Raw genomic sequence first — 18100 nt, 5'->3', positions numbered from 1 at the left:
GGGCAGGTGACCATTTCTAATAATCCACGCCCATAATACACACCGAAAGGCTCAGTTACTCCTCGTGGCAATCCCACCATCCCGTCATTCAGAGGGATTTCTGTCAATGAGATCTTGCTTTGTACAACAGGGTACCGTGTCTGCAATCGGAGCAGTACCTCAAAGCTAATTCTTTGCAGAATGTGTTGAAACAGCTGGAGAAGGTGGGAGGTAACATACAGCTCTGCAAGTTAAACCACTTAACTTTTGAGTGAATAAGAGAATCAAGCTGCCAGAAGGTCTTATTAGGTCAGGCAGTACCTGTGGAGGCAGGGGGACAGACAGAAGTCTGGGTCAGAACACAGCAACTTGATTTTGCTCCAGATTCCAGCATCTGCCATCCCTTGTGTCTCTCTTGTACTTATTTTCCGTTTATTCATCTTGATAAATGTATTCATTCAAGACTATTTGCCAGAAAAATTAATCATAAACAAACCACTGCCTAACATATTGACGTCAGAATATTTAAAAAATACTGGTACACGAACCTTCCAAATGCTTTTTATTTAAGAACAAATTTAAATACATCGGGCTTGATAATCTAAGTATCATAATAAAATATCATTGACTTCGTACCATTAAGATAAATTTCATTGAGAATTTCATTGCAGCCCGAACACCATGAACAAGATTCCACTGTTTAAAAGATTTCTGCAAACACAGATAATGAAAATAGTTTCAAGGGAAAGAGGAAATATGGAATTACTTCGAGACAAATGCGCTGGTAAACCCACTATCAAGGACATTTATACAGAAAGGTGCCAGGGAAGGGTCAGTACTATCATGAAGGATCCCACCCACCCTGCTCATGGACTGTTTGTCCACTCACATCGGGGAGGAGGCTACTTAGAATCCAGGACAGGACCACCAGACTCACAAAGAGTCTTCCCCAAGCAGTGAGGCTGATCAACACCTCCACCCGCTAACCCACACCTCCACTCCCCCAACCACCACTGCCTTATCATTTCCTGTCAGTCACCTATGTACAGACTCTACTCTACCTGGTGTCATTTTATCAATCTATGATCTATGTATATAAGCTATCTTACGTGTATATACCAAGATGAAACCACCCTCAGGGTGGAGGAGCAACACCTTATATTCCATCTGGGTAGCCTCCAACCTGATGCTGTCCAAGTTGCATGCCATCTTGGACAATGACTCCCATCCACTCCATAATGTACTGGTTAGGCACAGGAGTACATTCAGCCAGAGACTCATTCCACCGAGATGTAACACTGAGCGTCATAGGAAGTCATTCCTACCTGTGGCCGTCAAACTTTACAACTCCTCCCTTGGAGTGTCAGCCAATAGGCTGGTCCTGGACTTATTTCCGCTTGGCATGATTAACTTATTATTATTTAATTATTTATGGTTTTATATTGCTATATTTCATCACTATTCTTGGTTGGTGTGGCTATAACGAAACCCAATTTCCCTCGGGATCAATAAAGTATGTCTATCTGTCTGTCTGATGGCATGAATATTGATTTCACCTTCTGGTAGAAAAAATTCCCTTCCCCTCACCTCTTTGATTGCCCTTTCTGGCCTCTTACCTCTTCTCACTGGCCTATCACCTCCCCCTGAGTCCCCTCCTCCTTCCCTTTCTCCTATGGTCTACTCTCCTCTCCTATCAGATTCCTTCCTCTCCAACCCTTTACCTTTCCCACCCACTTGGCTTCACCTATCATCTTCTAGCTACCTTCCTTTCCCTCCCCCCATCATTTTATTCTGGTGTCCTCCCCCTTCCTCTTTAGTCCCGATGAAGGGTCTCAGCCTGAAACGTTGTCTGTTTACTCTTTTCCATAGATGCTGCCTGGCTTGCTGAGTTCCTCCAGCATTTTGTGTGTGTTGCTTTATATTTATAGTTTTTTATTATTATGTTCTTGATTTTACTGTGCATTTTGTGCTGCATCAGATCCAGAGTAACAATTATTTCTTTCTCTTTTACACCCGTGTACTGGAAATGACATTAAACAGTCTTGAATCCTGAAAACTTTGCAATGTGTATTTAACTTTGCATTATGTATTTAATTTCCAATCTCACACTTATTGTCCTTGAGCTGGGGAATCAGTACCACAAACTAATCCAGGTTTACTAGGAAAGAAATATTACAACTCTGAAACTTTAACAATCCTCAACCCATAAACACAAGAGAAATCCAGAGTAACACACACAAAATCCTGAAGGAACTCAGCAGGTCAGGCAGCGTCTAAGGAGAAGAATAAAGAGTTGATGCTTTGGGCAGTAACCTTTCACCAAAACATTGACTCTTTATTCATTTCCATAGATACTGTCTGACCTCCTGAAATTCCTCCAGTGGTTTGTGTGTGTATTCCTCCCCAACCCCTCTGACCCCACGGAGGTAATTCAATGAATTAGGTGGACGACCTGGTATTTATCATTGGGATAGTTTTCAACACCAAGCTTTTCTATGCAAAGAAAAAATGCCTTATTTGTGCCCACAGCGTTCCTTTTAAAGTTATTTCAACAGCCGCTGACAAAGTTGTGACACTATGGAGTAAATTTGCAAACAGATCAAGTGTGGACATTCAACATTACATTCCTTCAAGGTTCTTCATATGAGTCAGAAATGTTTGTATCAAGAAAGCCACATAAAATAGATAGAAATGTTTATTCAGACAATATCTGTGGCTTGTCCAAACTATGAAATATAAACAATTTACATTCTGTAGTGTAGATAATTGATTCCAGTAAGAAGTGTGGGATATATTAACATTTTTATCAGTTCACTTTCAACATATTAAGGAAGTACAAAATTAGCTTCTTAAAAACTCTTCCCAATTGCTTTTATTTGCATTATAAAAGAAGAAATTTTGTCATTGAAGTTTTAATTCTGCTGTATTAGAACACAGCACAGCAGTGGACAGTACAGGCCCTTTGGCCACAAGAGGGTGATGTATCTGTGGAATTCGTTGCTACGGACGGCTGTGGAGGCCAAGTCATTGGGTATATTTAAAGCGGAGGTTGATAGATTCTCGATTAGTTGGGGCATCAAAGGCTACGGGGAGAAGGCTGGAGAATGGGGATGAGAGGATAATAAATCAGCCATAGTGGAATGGCAGAGCAGACTCGATGGGCTGAATGGTCTAATTCTGCTCCTATATTTTATGGTCTTATGATGTGCTTGACATCCCCTACTATTTTCTCTAATCGCTATAAACATATGTCCACTCATCATCAGTAATTTGCTGCCTGGGGAAGAAAGGCACTGATTGTCCACTCAATCTCTGCCTCTTATCATCTTATACACATTGTATACCATTGCATTGCAGTGAGATTATGCTTTCTATGAGCAGTGTCTGGCACTGGGACTTTGGCAAGTTCAAAGTGGCCTTGCAATTATTATCACTGACATTTTGTATTTCATCCCATATGTCAGTAAAAGTTACTGGCTTGGAGAAATTCAATTTCCATCAAGTTAATGTGGTTGAATTTGCACAAGTCAAACGCCATAACATTCATTAATTCTGTACCCTTACAAAAGCATTTGTCTAAAGATTTCTGCACAACTATTTTGAATTCTATCCACTTTTGGGCCTCTTATCTAAGAAAGGATGTGCTGGCATTGGAGAGGTGATTCATAAGAATGATCCTGGGAATGAATAGGGTAACATATGAGGAGCATTTGGTCTTTCTGGGCTTGTACTCGTTGGAGTTTAGAAGAATGAGGAGGGAATCTCATTGAAACCTATCGAATGTTGAAAGGCCAAGATAGAGTGGATGTGCAGAGGACGTTTCCTATAATGGGTGAACCTATGACCAGAGGGACAGACTCAGAATAGAAGGGCATCCCTTTAGGACAGCGATGAGGTGGAATTTCTTTAGCCAGAGGGTGGGGAACCTGCCTGTGGAATTCATTGCCACAGACAGCTGTGGAGGCCAAGTCATTGGGTATATTTAAAATGGAAGTTGATATGTTCTTGATTAGTCAGGTTGTCAAAGGTTACAGGGAGAAGGCTGGAGAATGGGATTGAGCTGTGATGGAATGACAGAGCACACTTGATGGGCTGAATAGCCTTATTTTGCTTCAATGTTATATGGCCTTTAGGGCACCAGCTTTGAAGGTCCACGCCAGGCACGTGTTATACATCTTCATTGATCACTCTGTGGCTAATTACATTACAGAAAACACGGCTGATCAGCCTTACAACAATCTAGAGCTCAATTTACCTAGGTTCATTTATTGTGTGCAATTGTAAAAGATCTAAAGTGTGAAAGAGGTTGATCTCAGAAAGATAAAAACCAGTTTTCTAGTATAGATTAGCCCTCAGTTTAGTTCATGCTGAGTGACCGTCTCAGCGGCAAGTAATTCCTTGATGAAGTTATCACTGTAACCCAGCAATGTCTTTAGTACTTCAACGGTGTGCTGTCCAGTCAAAGGCGGTGGTTTCGGATTGGATATCTTGAAGTCACTGAACCTGACAGCAGGACCTGTGAAGCAATCAAAAAGAGCTGAGTACTATACAAAGGAAGGAAAATGGTTGTAGTTTCACATTAGATTAGAGACTGGTTAAATAAACGGGCCCAACATATTGATGCAATTATAAGGAAGGCAGGTCAGCACCATATTCTATTAGGAGTTTGAGGTGATTTGGTACGTCAACAAAGACTCCAGCAAATTTCTGCAGATGTACAACGAAAGACATTCTAACTGGGTTGCATCACCATCTGGTAACGATACGGTAATGCACAGGCTCGGAAAAGCTGCAGAGGTTTGTAAACCCAACCATTTGCATCGTGGGCACTAGCTTCCTCAGCAACAAGACATCTTCAAATGGCAATGCATCAAGAAAGTGGCATCCATCATTAAGGACCCTCTCCATCCAAGAATTCAACACTCAACAATTCAGGAACAGCTTCTTCCCCTCCACCATCAGATTTCTGAACAGTTCATGAACCCCTGGTTCAATGATTGGAGGCGTAGTGGACAGTGAGGAAGGTTTTCAAAGCTTGCAGAAGGATTTGGACCAGCTGGAAAAATGGGCTGGAAAAAGGCAGATGGAATTTAATACAGACAAGTGTGAGGTATTGGACTTTGGAAGGAAAGGTAGAACATACAAGGTAAATGGTAGGGCACTGAGGAGTGCAGTAGAACAGAGGGATCTGGGAATGCAGATACAAAATTCCCTAAAAGTGGCATCACAGGTAGATAGGGTAGTAAGGAGAGCTTTTGGTACATTGGCCTTTATAAATCTAAGGACTGAGTATAAGAGTTGGAATGTTATGGTGAGGTTGTATAAGGCATTGGTGAGGCTGAATTTGGAGTATTGTGTACAGTTTTGGTCACCGAATTACAGGAAGGATATTAATAAGGTTGAAAGAGTGCAGAGAAGGTTTACAAGGATGTTGCCGGGACTTGAGAAACTGAGTTACAGAGAAAGGTTGAATAGGTTAGGACTTTATTCTCTGGAGCGTAGAAGAATGAAGGGAAATTTGATAGAGGTGTATAAAATTATGATGGGTATAGATAGAGTGAATGCAATCAGGCTTTCTCCATTGAGGCTAGGGGAGAAAAAAACCCAGAGGACATGGGTTAAGGGTGAAGGGGGAAAAGTTTAAAGGGAACATTGGGGGGGGGGCTTCTTCACACAGAGTGGTGGGAGTGTGGAATGAGCTGCCAGATGAAGTGGTAAATGCGGGCTCACTTTTAACATTTAAGAAAAACTTGGACAGGTACATGGATGAGAGGGGTATGGAGGGATGTGGGCCAGGTGCAGGTCAGTGGGACTAGGCAGAAAAATGGTTCGGCACAGCCAAGAAGGGACAAAAGGCCTATTTCTGTGCTGTAATGTTCTATGGTTCTATGGTTATATGAACACTACCTCACATTTTGCATAAACACAAGAAAGCCTGCAGATGCTGGAAATCCAGAGCAACACACACAAAATGCTGGAGGAACTCAGCAGCTCAGGCAGCATCTATGGAAATGGATAAACAGTTGATGTTTTGGGTTGAGAATGGGCAAAGAAGTAGCAGATGGAATACAGCATCGGGAGGTGTATGGTCATGCACTGTGGTAGAAGGAATAAAAGCATAGGCTATTTTCTAATGGGGAGAAAATTCAAAAATCTGAGGAGCCAAGACTTTTAAACATTGTGGGGACCTTTTCTGAATTATTTTAAAAACCTTCAATTCGTTGTTTAAACTCAGATGTTGGATATTATTAATTTTTATTATATGAGAAGGTATTTTACCTTCTTTTCTCCTTAATGAAGAGCTTTCATCTTGGCATGCGTTAGATTCTTTTTTTGTAATAAATTAGTATATTTCAACATAACTATTGATTAACTTACATGAATACGGGTAATGAGATTGTTATTATGGACAGATATAATGTAATTGGTAGTTTTTAAAAATCTTTTTTGACCTTTTATATACACTTTCTTGTACTCTGTATTCTTCTATGTAGCAACTAATAAAAATATTGTAAAGAGGGAAAATTTGAGGTGCAAGGAGTCCTTGTGCAGGATTCCCTCAAGGTTAACTTGCAAGTTGAGTCAGTAGTGAGGAAGGCAAATGCATTCATTTCGAAAGGACTAGAATATAAAAACCAGGATGTAATGCCAAATCCTTATAAGGGATTGGTCAGACTGCACTTGGAGTATTGTGAGCAGTTTTCAGATTCAGATTCAGATTCAGTTTATTGTCATTTAGAAACCACAAATGCAATGCAGTTAAAAAATGAGACAACATGCCTCCAGAATGATATCACAAAAGCATATGACAAAACAGACTACACCAGAAAATCCACATAACGTTTGACAATCCCCAATCCAGAGTCCAGAGAGGCTGCTGCATATTAATATTGTGCTACCATCTTAGTGCGTTTCCCAGAAAGGAGCTCCAAATCCACCAGACAAAACAAGACCAAAAACTAAAGCTACAAGACCTGCACAAAACCACATAGTTACAACAGTGCAAACAATAGCATAACTGATAAAAAACAGACCATGGGCACAGTAAAAATAGTCCAAGATGTTAAAGGACAAAAAGTTCAAAAGAAATCACCACACAGTTTCCACAAGTCCCCAGGGTCCTGACAGACTCGCCATCCCACGCCGGCGGCAGAAGGGAATACCCCCGCTATGGACTTCCAAGGCGTCGCCAGACTCAGCCTCGCAGACGCAGCACACAACGAAAGCTCCGTCGAACCCAGCCTCGCAGACGCAGCACACACCGAAAGTGACCTGACCGCAGCGGACTCCGAGTCCGTCGAACCTCTGAGCCGACGACCATCCCCTTCGGCACAGCTTCTCCCAGCACCATCCTCTGCCGAGTGTATTAAGACGGCCCCACCAATGGCCATCGGCAACGCGACCCCGAGGACTGGGGGTCTGTTCTTCCCAGCAGAGTCCCGGACCTCACAGCAGCAGCAGCAATGAAGAAGGTCTTCCTGGAGATTTCCCGATGTTCCTCCGTGCTCCCACATCCGTTTTCAATCGATTATGATTGCGCACGGCACCCCACTTCACAAATAACAGATAATCAGCTCCAGAGTGGCCGCTGCAAGCTGCGTCGCGCCGCCATCTTGGAATCATCTTGGGCCCCTTATCTAAGAAAAGATGTGCTGACATTGGAGAGGCTTCAGAAGAGGTTCACAAGAATGATTTTGGGAATTAAAGGGTTATCATATGAGGAGTGTTTAATGGCTCTGGGACTATACTTGCTGGAATTTAGAAGAATGAGGGGGATCTTATTGAAAGTTGAAAGGCCTATACAGAGTAGATGTGGCGAGGACGTTTCCCATGGTGGGGAGCCTAGGACCAGAGGGCACAGCCTCAATATAGATGGACGTCCTTTTAGAAAAGAGGTGAGGAGGAATTTCTTCAGGGTTGTGAATAATTGGAATTCATTGGCATGGATGGCTGCGCAGGCTGAGTGACTGGGTATATTTGAAACAGAGGTTGATAGGTTCTTGATTAGTAAGGGTGTCAAAAGTTACAGGAAGTCGGCAGGAAAATGGGTTTGAGAGGAATCAGCCATGATAGAATGACAGAGCAGATAGCTTAATATCTCATTGTCTTATGCTCTTTGTGAAGGGCTCTCAGTACCATTAACTGTGGTGTTAACTGTTCAGGCTAACAAAATGGCTTCTCTATAATGTCCTGACAAAGGGTCTCGGCCCGAAATGTCTACTGTACTTCTTCCTATAGATGCTGCCTGGCCTGCTGTGTTCCACCAGCATTTTGTGTGTGTTGCTTGAATTTCCAGCATCTGCAGATTTCCTCATGTTTGCGTCTCTATAATGTAATGGGTTTCTGTATCTGGAATGTTTGGGTTATAACTGCAGATAAGGGGGGAACTAACCAATGGAGAATTGTTATGCTATCTTGTATGTGTGAGCTGAGCGGGAGTTTGCGGTCTTTTTTTTTGGGAGGCGAGCAAGGAGGATGGACATGTGAGGAGTGGACAGCAGTTCCAAGGCGGCGGATACTGGACGTCAGCGGATCGGACGGTGGCCGAAGGCTCGGAAGGTCGTTGTGGATGGAACCGGAGACGTGAGCTCCAACGTATTAAAATATTATGTGCACAAACTGATAAACTTATTGATTTGGCGCCTTTAGGTTATCTATTTCTACTAACCCATCACTAAGAAATAACTATAAAGTTGAAACTATTTACCTGCACGCATGCTGAGCTTGTTGACTTCATTAACTTTGCCTCCAACTTTCACCCTGCCCTCAAACTTACCTGTTCCATTTCTGACACCTCCCTCCCCTTTCTTGATCTTTCTGTCTCCATCTCTGAAGACGGCTTATCTACTGATATCTACTATAAGCCTACAGACTCTCACAGCTACCTGGACTATTCCTCTTCCCACCCTGTCTCTTGCAAAAATGCTATCCCCTTCTCACAATTCCTCCGTCTCCGCCGCATCTGATCTCAGGATGAGGCTTTTCATTCCAGGACGAAGGAGATATTGTGGCGACCCACTTTCTGTGCAGGCGAACCGGCTCACAAATAGCCAGCGCGCGGGGAGAGACTTTGATAATGCACCCTGATGTCATTTCCGCCTGGAGAGGGCGGGCGCTAGGGATTAAATGCCAGCGCCACGAAGTTTAAATAAACTAGTCTCGAAACGACTTACCGGCTGTGTGTCGTTATTTCAGCGCTGTGTGTAGTACATCGCTACATTGGTGACCCCGACGGTCCAAACGGGATTTGGACCAAAGATGACCGACTCTTCATCTGTTCACGCAGTTTCGCTAAAACTGCCGACTTTCTGGACGCTGCGACCACGCGTGTGGTTTAGCCAAGCAGAAGCCCAGTTCCAGATTCGGCAGATATCTTCTGATTCCACGCGTTACTATCACGTGGTGAGCGCCCTTGACCAGGAGACGGCCGCCCAGGTTGCGGATTTCATACAGTCGCCCCCGGAAGAAGGCAAATATGAAGCATTCAAAGCGCTGCTCATTGGGACCTTTGGCCTCTCACGGCATGAGCGGGGTGCCCACCTGCTTCACCTGGACGGTTTGGGAGGCAGACTGCCATCAGCATTGATGAATGAGATGCTGGCCCTGGCTGACGGACACAAGCCCCGCCTCATGTTCAAGCAAGCGTTCCTAGAGCAACTGCCCGAGGACATACATCTGTTGCTGGCCGACGCAGATTTCAGCGACCCCTGGAAGGTGGTGGCCTGGGCAGACATGCTGTGGAAAGCCAAGAGGGAGAGCGTGGCGTCTGTCGGTCAGATTACCAGGCCACGCGCCCAACAGCAGACCAGACCAGGCCCAGCATGGGGGCGCACACAACACAGAGGCAGGAGTGAGGAGGCCAGTGAACAGTGGTGTTTCTACAAACAGTGGTGTTTCTACCACCAGTGGTGGGGCACAAAAGCCCGCCGCTGTCGCCCGCCCTGCAAGGGCCAGGGCCAGCTGCCGCTAATGACTATGGCGGCTGGCCACCAGGACAGCCTCTTGTACGTCTGGGACAAACAGTTGGGACGCCGCTTCTTGGTCGACACCGGAGCGGAAATCAGCGTCTTGCCCCCAATGGGGTACAACACCCGCAACAGGAAGCCAGGACCCACCCTGGGCCGCAAATGGCAGCACAATACGGACCTATGGCACCCACACAGTGCAGCTGCAGTTCGGCGCCAGCCGGTTCACGTGGGACTTCACACTGGCCGCCGTGGCCCAAGCACTCTTGGGGGCAGACTTCTTGTGAGCTCACAGCCTGCTGGTCGACTTGCAAGGGAAAAGACTGGTCCATGCCAAGACTTTCCAGACGTTCTCCCTGGGTGAAGCCAAGTTGCCGGCCCCACACCTGGACTCCATCACGCTGTCGGACAACGAATTCACCAGAATCCTGGCAGACTTTCCATCGATTCTGGCACCGCAGTTCACGGCAGCCATGCCCAGACACGGACTACAGCACCACATTCCGACCCAGGGACCACCCCTCCACGCCCACGCACGAAGGCTCCCCCCGGAAAAGCTCCGCCTGGCGAAGGAGGAGTTCAAGAGGATGGAGGAATTGGGGATCGTACGGAGGTCTGACAGCCCATGGGCCTCCCCCCTGCACATGGTGCCCAAAGCAGCCGGGGGTTGGAGACCATGCGGCGACTACCGTAGGCTGAACGAGGCTACAACTCCAGACCGCTACCCCGTGCCGCACATACAGGACTTTACAGCAAACCTGCACGGGGCAAGAATCTTTTCCAAAGTAGACCTCGTCTGGGGATACCATCAAATCCCGGTGCACCCTGAAGACATCCCCAAAACAGCACTCATCACCCCGTTCGGCCTGTTCGAGTTCCTCCGAATGCTGTTCGGCCTGAAGAATGCCGCACATACATTCCAGCGGCTAATGGATGCGGTGGGACGCGACCTGGACTTTGCGACATCTAGTTGGACGACATCCTTATAGCCAGCAGTAGTTGTCAGGAGCATCTGTCCCACCTCCGCCAGCTCTACTCCCGCCTGAGTGATTTCGGCCTCATGATCAACCCGGCTAAATGCCAGTTCGGTCTCAATACCAAAGACTTCCTGGGCTACAGGATTACCAAAGACGGGGCAACACCTCTGCCCGCCAAGGTAGACGTGATCTGCCACTTTGCCCGGCCCAACACGGTCAAAGGCCTGCAGGAGTTCGTTGGTATGGTGAACTTCTACCACCGTTTCCTCCCCTCAGCATCCCGTATCATGCGCCCTTTGTACACCCTGATGTCGGGTAAAGGCAAGGACATTACTTGGGATGAGGAGGCCGCGGCCGCTTTCGTTAAAGCCAAGGAAGCCTTGGCAGATGCCGTGATGCTGGTGCACCCCAGAACGGACGTTCCGACCGCACTCACGGTGGACGCATCCAACACAGCAGTCGGTGGGGTGCTGGAGCAGCTCATCGAGGGGCGCTGGCAACCCTTGGCGTTCTTCAGCAAGCACCTACGGCCACCCAAACTCAAGTACAGTGCTTTCGACTGGGAGCTGTTGGCACTGTATCTGGCAATCCGGCATTTCAGGTACTTCTTAGAAGGCAGGCTGTTCACCGCGTTCACGGACCACAAACCATTAACCTTCGCATTCACGAAGGTGTCCGATCCCTGGTCGGCTCGCCAGCAGCGACATCTGTCCTACATCTCTGAGTACACGACGGACATCCAGCATGTCTCGGGGAAGGACAACGTCGTGGCGGACGCACTCTCCAGACCAGCTGTCCAGGCCCTGTCCCTGGGGGTGGACTATGCAGCACTGGCGGAGGCGCAACAGGCAGACGACAAGATGCCCAGCTACAGGACCGCAGTCTCGGGTTTGCAGCTGCAAGACTTTCTCGTAGGCCCAGGTGATAGGACCCTCCTGTGCGACGTGGTTACCGGCCAACCTCGTCCCATCGTCCCGGCAGCCTGGAGGCGGCGAGTTTTCGACTCCATACACGGTTTGGCACACCCATCTATCAGGACAACCGTCCGGCTGGTCTCCAGCAAGTTTGCGTGGCACGGACTTCGCAAGCAGGTCAGCGAATGAGCCAGAACGTGCACGCAGTACCAAACAGCCAAGGCGCAGCGGCACACTAAAGCCCCGCCACAGCAGTTTGAACCCACCTGCCGGAGGTTTGACCACATTCATGTGGATATCTTGGGCCCCCTACCAGTGTCGTGAGGAGCGCGATACCTCCTAACTATGGTAGACCGGTTCACGAGGTGGCCAGAGGCGGTCCCGCTCACCGACACATCTGCCGATTCCTGCGCCCGAGCACTGATTGCAAACTGGGTAGCACGCTTCGGGGTACCGGCCCACATTACCTCCGACAGAGGCGCCCAGTTCACCTCCAGCCTGTGGTCGGCTGTGGCCAGCCTGTTGGGAACGCAGCTGCACCACACTACTGCCTACCACCCACAGTCGAACGGACTGGTGGAACGCTTCCACCGTCACTTGAAGTCGGCTCTCATGGCCCGCCTGAGAGGACCTAACTGGGTGGACAAGCTTCCCTGGGTCCTGCTTGGAATTCGCACAGCGCCCAAAGAGGATCTGCACGCCTCGTCGGCCGAGTTGGTGTACGGCACGCTCTTGGCCGTCCCAGGAGAGTTCATACCAGCCCCAAGGGGGCAAGAGGAAGAACCCGCAGCTGTCCTGGACAGGCTACGCGAAAGGCTTGGCAACCTGGCCCCCGTACCACTTCACAGCATGGACGGACCCCGGGCACCGCTACAGCGGCCATACGAGAGGCCGTTCAAGGTGATCAGCAACAACGGGTCCACGTACGTTCTGGACATTGGGGGGGAAGAGGAGGTTTTCATGGTGGACCGACTCAAACCAGCCCACGTGGACTTGGCACAGCCGGTCGAGGTTCAGGCACCGCGGTGCAGAGGCAGACCTCCCAAACAGAGGCTGATCCAGACTGTGGACATTGGGGGGTGTATCTCCGGTTCTGGGGCGGGGGGGTTCTGTGGCGACCCACTTTTTGCGCAGGCGAACTGGCTCACAAATAGCCAGCGCGTGGGGAGAGACTTTGGTAATGCACCTCTGAAGTCATTTCCACCTGGAGAGGGCGGGTGTTAGGGATTAAATGCCAGCGCCGCGAAGTTTGAATAAACTAGTCTCCAAATGACTTACCGACTGCGTGTCATTATTTCAGCACATCGCTACAATGTCTTCCTTATTTAAACAAAGGGGCTTCCATTCTTCCACTATCAACTCTGCTCTCAAACGCATCTCTCCCATTTCCCGCACATCTGCCCTCACCCCATCCACCCGCCACCCCACTCGGGATAGGGTTCCCCTTGTCCTCACCTACCACCCCACTAGCCTCCAGGTCCAACGTATAATTCTCCGTAACTTCCGCCACCTCCAACGGGATCCTACTACCAAGCACATCTTTTCCTCCCCCCCCCCTTTCTGCTTTCTGCAGGGATCGCTCCCTACATGACTCCCTTGTCCACTCGTCCCCCCCATCCCTTCCCACCGATCTCCCTCCTGGCACTTATCCTTGTAAGCGGAACAAGTGCTACACCTGCCCTTACACTTCCTCCCTCACCACCATTCAGGGCCCCAGACAGTCCTTCCAGGTGAGGCGACACTTCACCTGTGAGTCGGCTGGTGTGGTATACTGCGTCTGGTGCTCCCGGTGTGGCCTTTTATATATTGGTGAGACCCGACGCAGACTGGGAGACCGTTTCGCTGAACACCGACGCTCGGTCCACCAGAGAAAGCAGGATCTCCCAGTGGCCACACATTTTAATTCCATGTCCCATTCCCATTCTGATATGTCTATCCATGGCCTCCTCTATTGTCAAAATGAATCCAAACTCAGGTTGGAGGAACAACACCATATATACCGGCTGGGTAGCCTCCTACCTGATGGCATGAACATTGACTTCTCTAACTTCTGTTAATGCCCCTCCTTCCCTTCTTACCCCATCCCTGACATATTTAGTTGTTTGCCTGTTCTCCATCTCCCTCTGGTGCTTCCCCCCCCACTTTCTTTCTCCCGAGGCCTCCCGTCCCATGATCCTTTCCCTTCTCCAGCTCGGTATCACTTTCGCCAATCACCTTTCCAGCTCTTAGCTTCATCCCACCCCCTCCGGTCTTCTCCTATCATTTCGCATTTCCCCCTCCCCCCACTACTTTCAAATCTCTTACTATCTTTCCTTTCAGTTAGTCCTGACGAAGGGTCTCGGCCCGAAACGTCAACAGTGCTTCTCCTTATAGATGCTGCCTGGCCTGCTGTGTTCCACCAGCATTTTGTGTGTGTTGTATGAATTTCCAGCATCTGCAGATTTCCTCGTGTTTGCCCTTGTAATTATTTACTTGCCTTTGGTGTATTGTCTGATATTTGTGTTGTGAGCATGTACGGGGGGGGGGGGGGGGCATTACACCGTACTTACACCGAAGTATTGCACTGTTGGCGGGGCGACAGTGGTTCACCCTAGGCAAACAGGGGTAAATTGGGGGTACGGATGCTACATTTGTAACATCGAGCATAAGGCTTAAGAGCAGAATGAGGGCATTTGGCCCATTGAGTCTATGTAAAACATCAAAATCTCTGGCAGTGCACAGAGTCAAAGGTCTTTCAATACGATTAAATAAATGTCACCCTTGACATGGTCGAAGCATTAGAAAGGCACAATATCTGGACGAGAAAGAAGTAATCACCTCTGAGAGCGCTAAAGTTACAAATTTCCTTCAATCTCATACTCACAGCCTTATTGAATAAGTTCGACATAGCACTGTCGTGGTGTTTACATTAAGATGTGTGCCTATTAGGATGCAAGTTATTCAACCTCTGTTGAAACTATTGTCTACCTCCAGACCTCACTCAAAATGAGATGGTGATTATTGCTGTGTTTGCAGAGACACAAATAGAAAGCTGTGGAACTTGAAATAGTGTGTAACCCAATTAGTAATCACAGTGAAGGAATTGTGATGGGAAATGAGAAAAGCAGTGCTTTGTTTAATTAAAATTCCAGTTACTTCATCATCAGTTAATTCTCCTGCATGAATGGAGAATTTTAACACTGAAGCACAGTTTTGTTCCCCCCAACAAACAGAATATCCCTAGAACACAATTGGGAAAGTTTAACAACATTCTACTTTCAGAGGAGGCTGAAGAAAGCTGGACTATGCACATCTATACTCACGTCCTTCTACAGGTGCACAGTGCAGATCATCCTAACAAGCTGCATCACTGTACTGCGGCAGGCAAGAAGGCTTTACTGCCCAGTGTAGTCAAAACTGCCTAATGCATCACTGGCACCAGCCTGCAGAAACGTGCCGGAGAAGGGCCAGTAACATCATGAAAGATTCCACCCACCCTGCTCATGGACTGTTTGTCCCACTCCCATCAAAGGAGGAGGCTACGTAAATGAGTTTTTGCAGGGGGGGTGTCTGTGTATGTGAAGGATGTAACAAATAAAGTCAATTCAATTCATCAAGGGCTATGGCGAGAAGGTAGGTGTATGGGGTTGAGTGGGATCTGGGATCAGCCATGATGGAATGGTGGAGCACTCGATGGGCTGAATGGCCTAATTCTGCTCCTGTGTCTTATGATCTTATGGTACCTAACATCACTTTATGGACATACATTCAATCTATGTATGTATGCAAGTTATTTTGTGTGGTTTCCTTGAACAATTCTGTAAACAAACCCATAAACCTTGAATGAGAGAAAATCTGCAAATCGAAGCAACACACACAAAATGCTGGAGGAACTCATCAGGCCAGGCAGCTTCCTAGTTGTGAGCCAATGCGAGCAAAATTCCAGACCACTACGTCAGTGATGAGATTTCCTCCCCCCACAGCACAAAATGACATCCAATCAGCTGACTGGCAATATAGACAGGCCAAGCATTCAGAGGACACACCACGACCAACAGCTCATTGATGATGTCTCTTCACATGGGGATGAAACATTTGTAAATTGTGAAGATCAGAGAACAATTCAACCCAGGCTTTCTTCTAGGATATAGAACATAGAACATCGAAAACCTACAGCACAATACAGGTCCTTTGGCCCACAGTGCTGTGCCAAACATGTACTTACCTTAGAAGTTACCTAGGGTTACCCACAGCCCTCTATTTTTCTAACCTCCGTGTACTTATCCAGGAGTCTCTTAAAAGACCCTATCGTATCCACCTCCACCGCCGTCGCTGGCAGCCCATTCCATGCACTCACCATTCTTTGTTTAAAAAAAACTTATCCCTGACATCTCCACTGTACCTACTTCCAAGCACGTTAAAACTGTGTCCACTTGTGTTAGCCATTTCAGTCCTGGGAGAAAGCCTCTGACTATCCACATGATCAATCCCTCTCATCATCTTATACACCTCAGGTCACCTCTCATCCTCCGTCGCTCCAAGGAGAAAAGGCTAAGTTCACTCAACCTATTCTCATAAGGCATGCTCCCCAATCCAGGCTACATCCTTGTAAATCTCCTCTGCACCTTTTCTATAGATTCCATATTCTTCCTGTAGTGAAGTGACCAAGTGGGGTCTGATCAGGGTCCCATATAGCTGCAACATTACCTCTTGGCTCTTAAACTTAATCCCATGGTTGATGAAGGACAATGCACAGTATGTCTTCTTAATCACAGAGTCAATCTGCGCAGCAGCTTTGTGTGTCCAATGGACTCAGACCCCAAGATCCCTCTGATCCTCCACACCGCCAAGAGTCTTACCATTAATACTATATTCTGCCATCATATATGACCTACCAAAATGAACCACCTCACACTTATCTGGGTTGAACACCATCTGCCACTTCTCAGTGTGACGAGGTGGGGACAAGGGTGCTGGGAGAGGACCCACACACAGGACACAAACACGTCTTTCTTAGGTACAATAAAGTAGCATTTAATACTCGCTACACAGAAGATCGGGAAATCGAGGACAAAGAGAAACACAAACGTCAGACTAGGGGACTAGGGACTTGGATCGCCACGGACCTGGGACTTGGAAACAGGGAACTGGGACAGCCGCGGACCTTGGACTTGGACAGTGGGAGCATGGACAGCCGCGGACCTTGGACTTGGACCCTGGGGACTGGGACCGCCACGGCCCTTGGGGAGCAATGGGTAGAAAGGGGGGAACACCCGCCGGGCAGTGGCAGTCCGGCTGGACCTGCCCGACGGAGGCAACGGGCAGGAACATCGAGTCAGGACTCCGACTTCCACTCAAGCACCGAGCCGGGACTTCTTCGAAGGGTAGACATAGACGACGGGCAGGAACATCAAGTCAGGACTTCGCCTTCCAGGAGTCCTTCCTTCCAGGAAGGTGAATTGCTGGTACTCCGATGCGGGCTGGATCACTCTGGTGACGGAAGGCGAATTGCTGGTACTCCGATGCGGGCTGGGTCACTCTGGTGATGGAAGGTGAATTGCTGGTACTCCGATACGGGCTGGGTCACTCTGGTGACGGAAGGTGAATTGCTGGTACTCCAATGCGGGCTGGATCACTCTGGTGATGGAAGGTGAATTGCTGGTACTCCGATGCGGGCTGGATCACTCTGGTGATGGAAGGTGAATTGCTGGTACTCCGATGCGGGCTGGATCACTCTGGCGATGGAAGGTGAATTGCTGGTACTCTGATGTGGGCTGGATCACTCTGGCGATGGAAGGTGAATTGCTGGTACTCCGATGCAGGCTGGGTCACTCTGGTGACAGAAGGTGAATTGCTGGTACTCCGATGCGGGCTGGATCACTCTGGCTTGTCGTAGAAGCGGCGGCGACTTGCGACGGCTTCTTAACACTCTCGCCCCGAACGGCTAAAGCCGGGGGCTTATAAGCTGCCGGTTCGGGTCGAGGGTAGATTATCTTGATTGCCAAGCTCAAGGGACGCATGAAACGAAATTAAAAGGGAACAAGGCATTAATGGTCCGGATCGCAACCTAACTAAATTTAAAGGGGAACCGATCCGGACCATGATACTCAGCCTAGTTTTGCATCCTATCGATGTCCTGCTGTAACCTCTGACAGCTCTCCACACTATCCACAACACCCCCAGCCTTTGTGTCATTAGTAAATTTAATAACCCATCCCTCCACTTCCTCAACCAGGTCATTTATAAAAATCACAAAGAGTAGGGGTCCGAGAATCAGGCTCGTAAG

At 48.0% G+C, this 18100-nt stretch overlaps 1 protein-coding gene across 5 annotated transcripts in view; it reads right to left on the bottom strand.

Annotated features, from left to right (window-relative positions):
- Positions 1 to 524: 524 nt before the first annotated feature.
- Positions 525 to 18100, bottom strand: part of sugct (succinyl-CoA:glutarate-CoA transferase) — a 528034-nt gene continuing 510458 nt past the window's right edge. For all 5 annotated transcript variants that reach the window (XM_073032218.1, XM_073032487.1, XM_073032624.1 and 2 more), the window contains one exon: positions 525 to 4495. In XM_073032218.1, the coding sequence (XP_072888319.1) occupies positions 4332 to 4495 (164 nt within the window). In that variant the 3' untranslated portion in view covers positions 525 to 4331. The remainder of the gene's footprint in view (positions 4496 to 18100) is intronic.

This window comes from Hemitrygon akajei, chromosome 1, assembly GCF_048418815.1.
Source record: "Hemitrygon akajei chromosome 1, sHemAka1.3, whole genome shotgun sequence".
Lineage (NCBI taxonomy): Eukaryota > Metazoa > Chordata > Chondrichthyes > Myliobatiformes > Dasyatidae > Hemitrygon > Hemitrygon akajei.
This window is presented reverse-complemented; position numbering and strand designations above follow the sequence as displayed.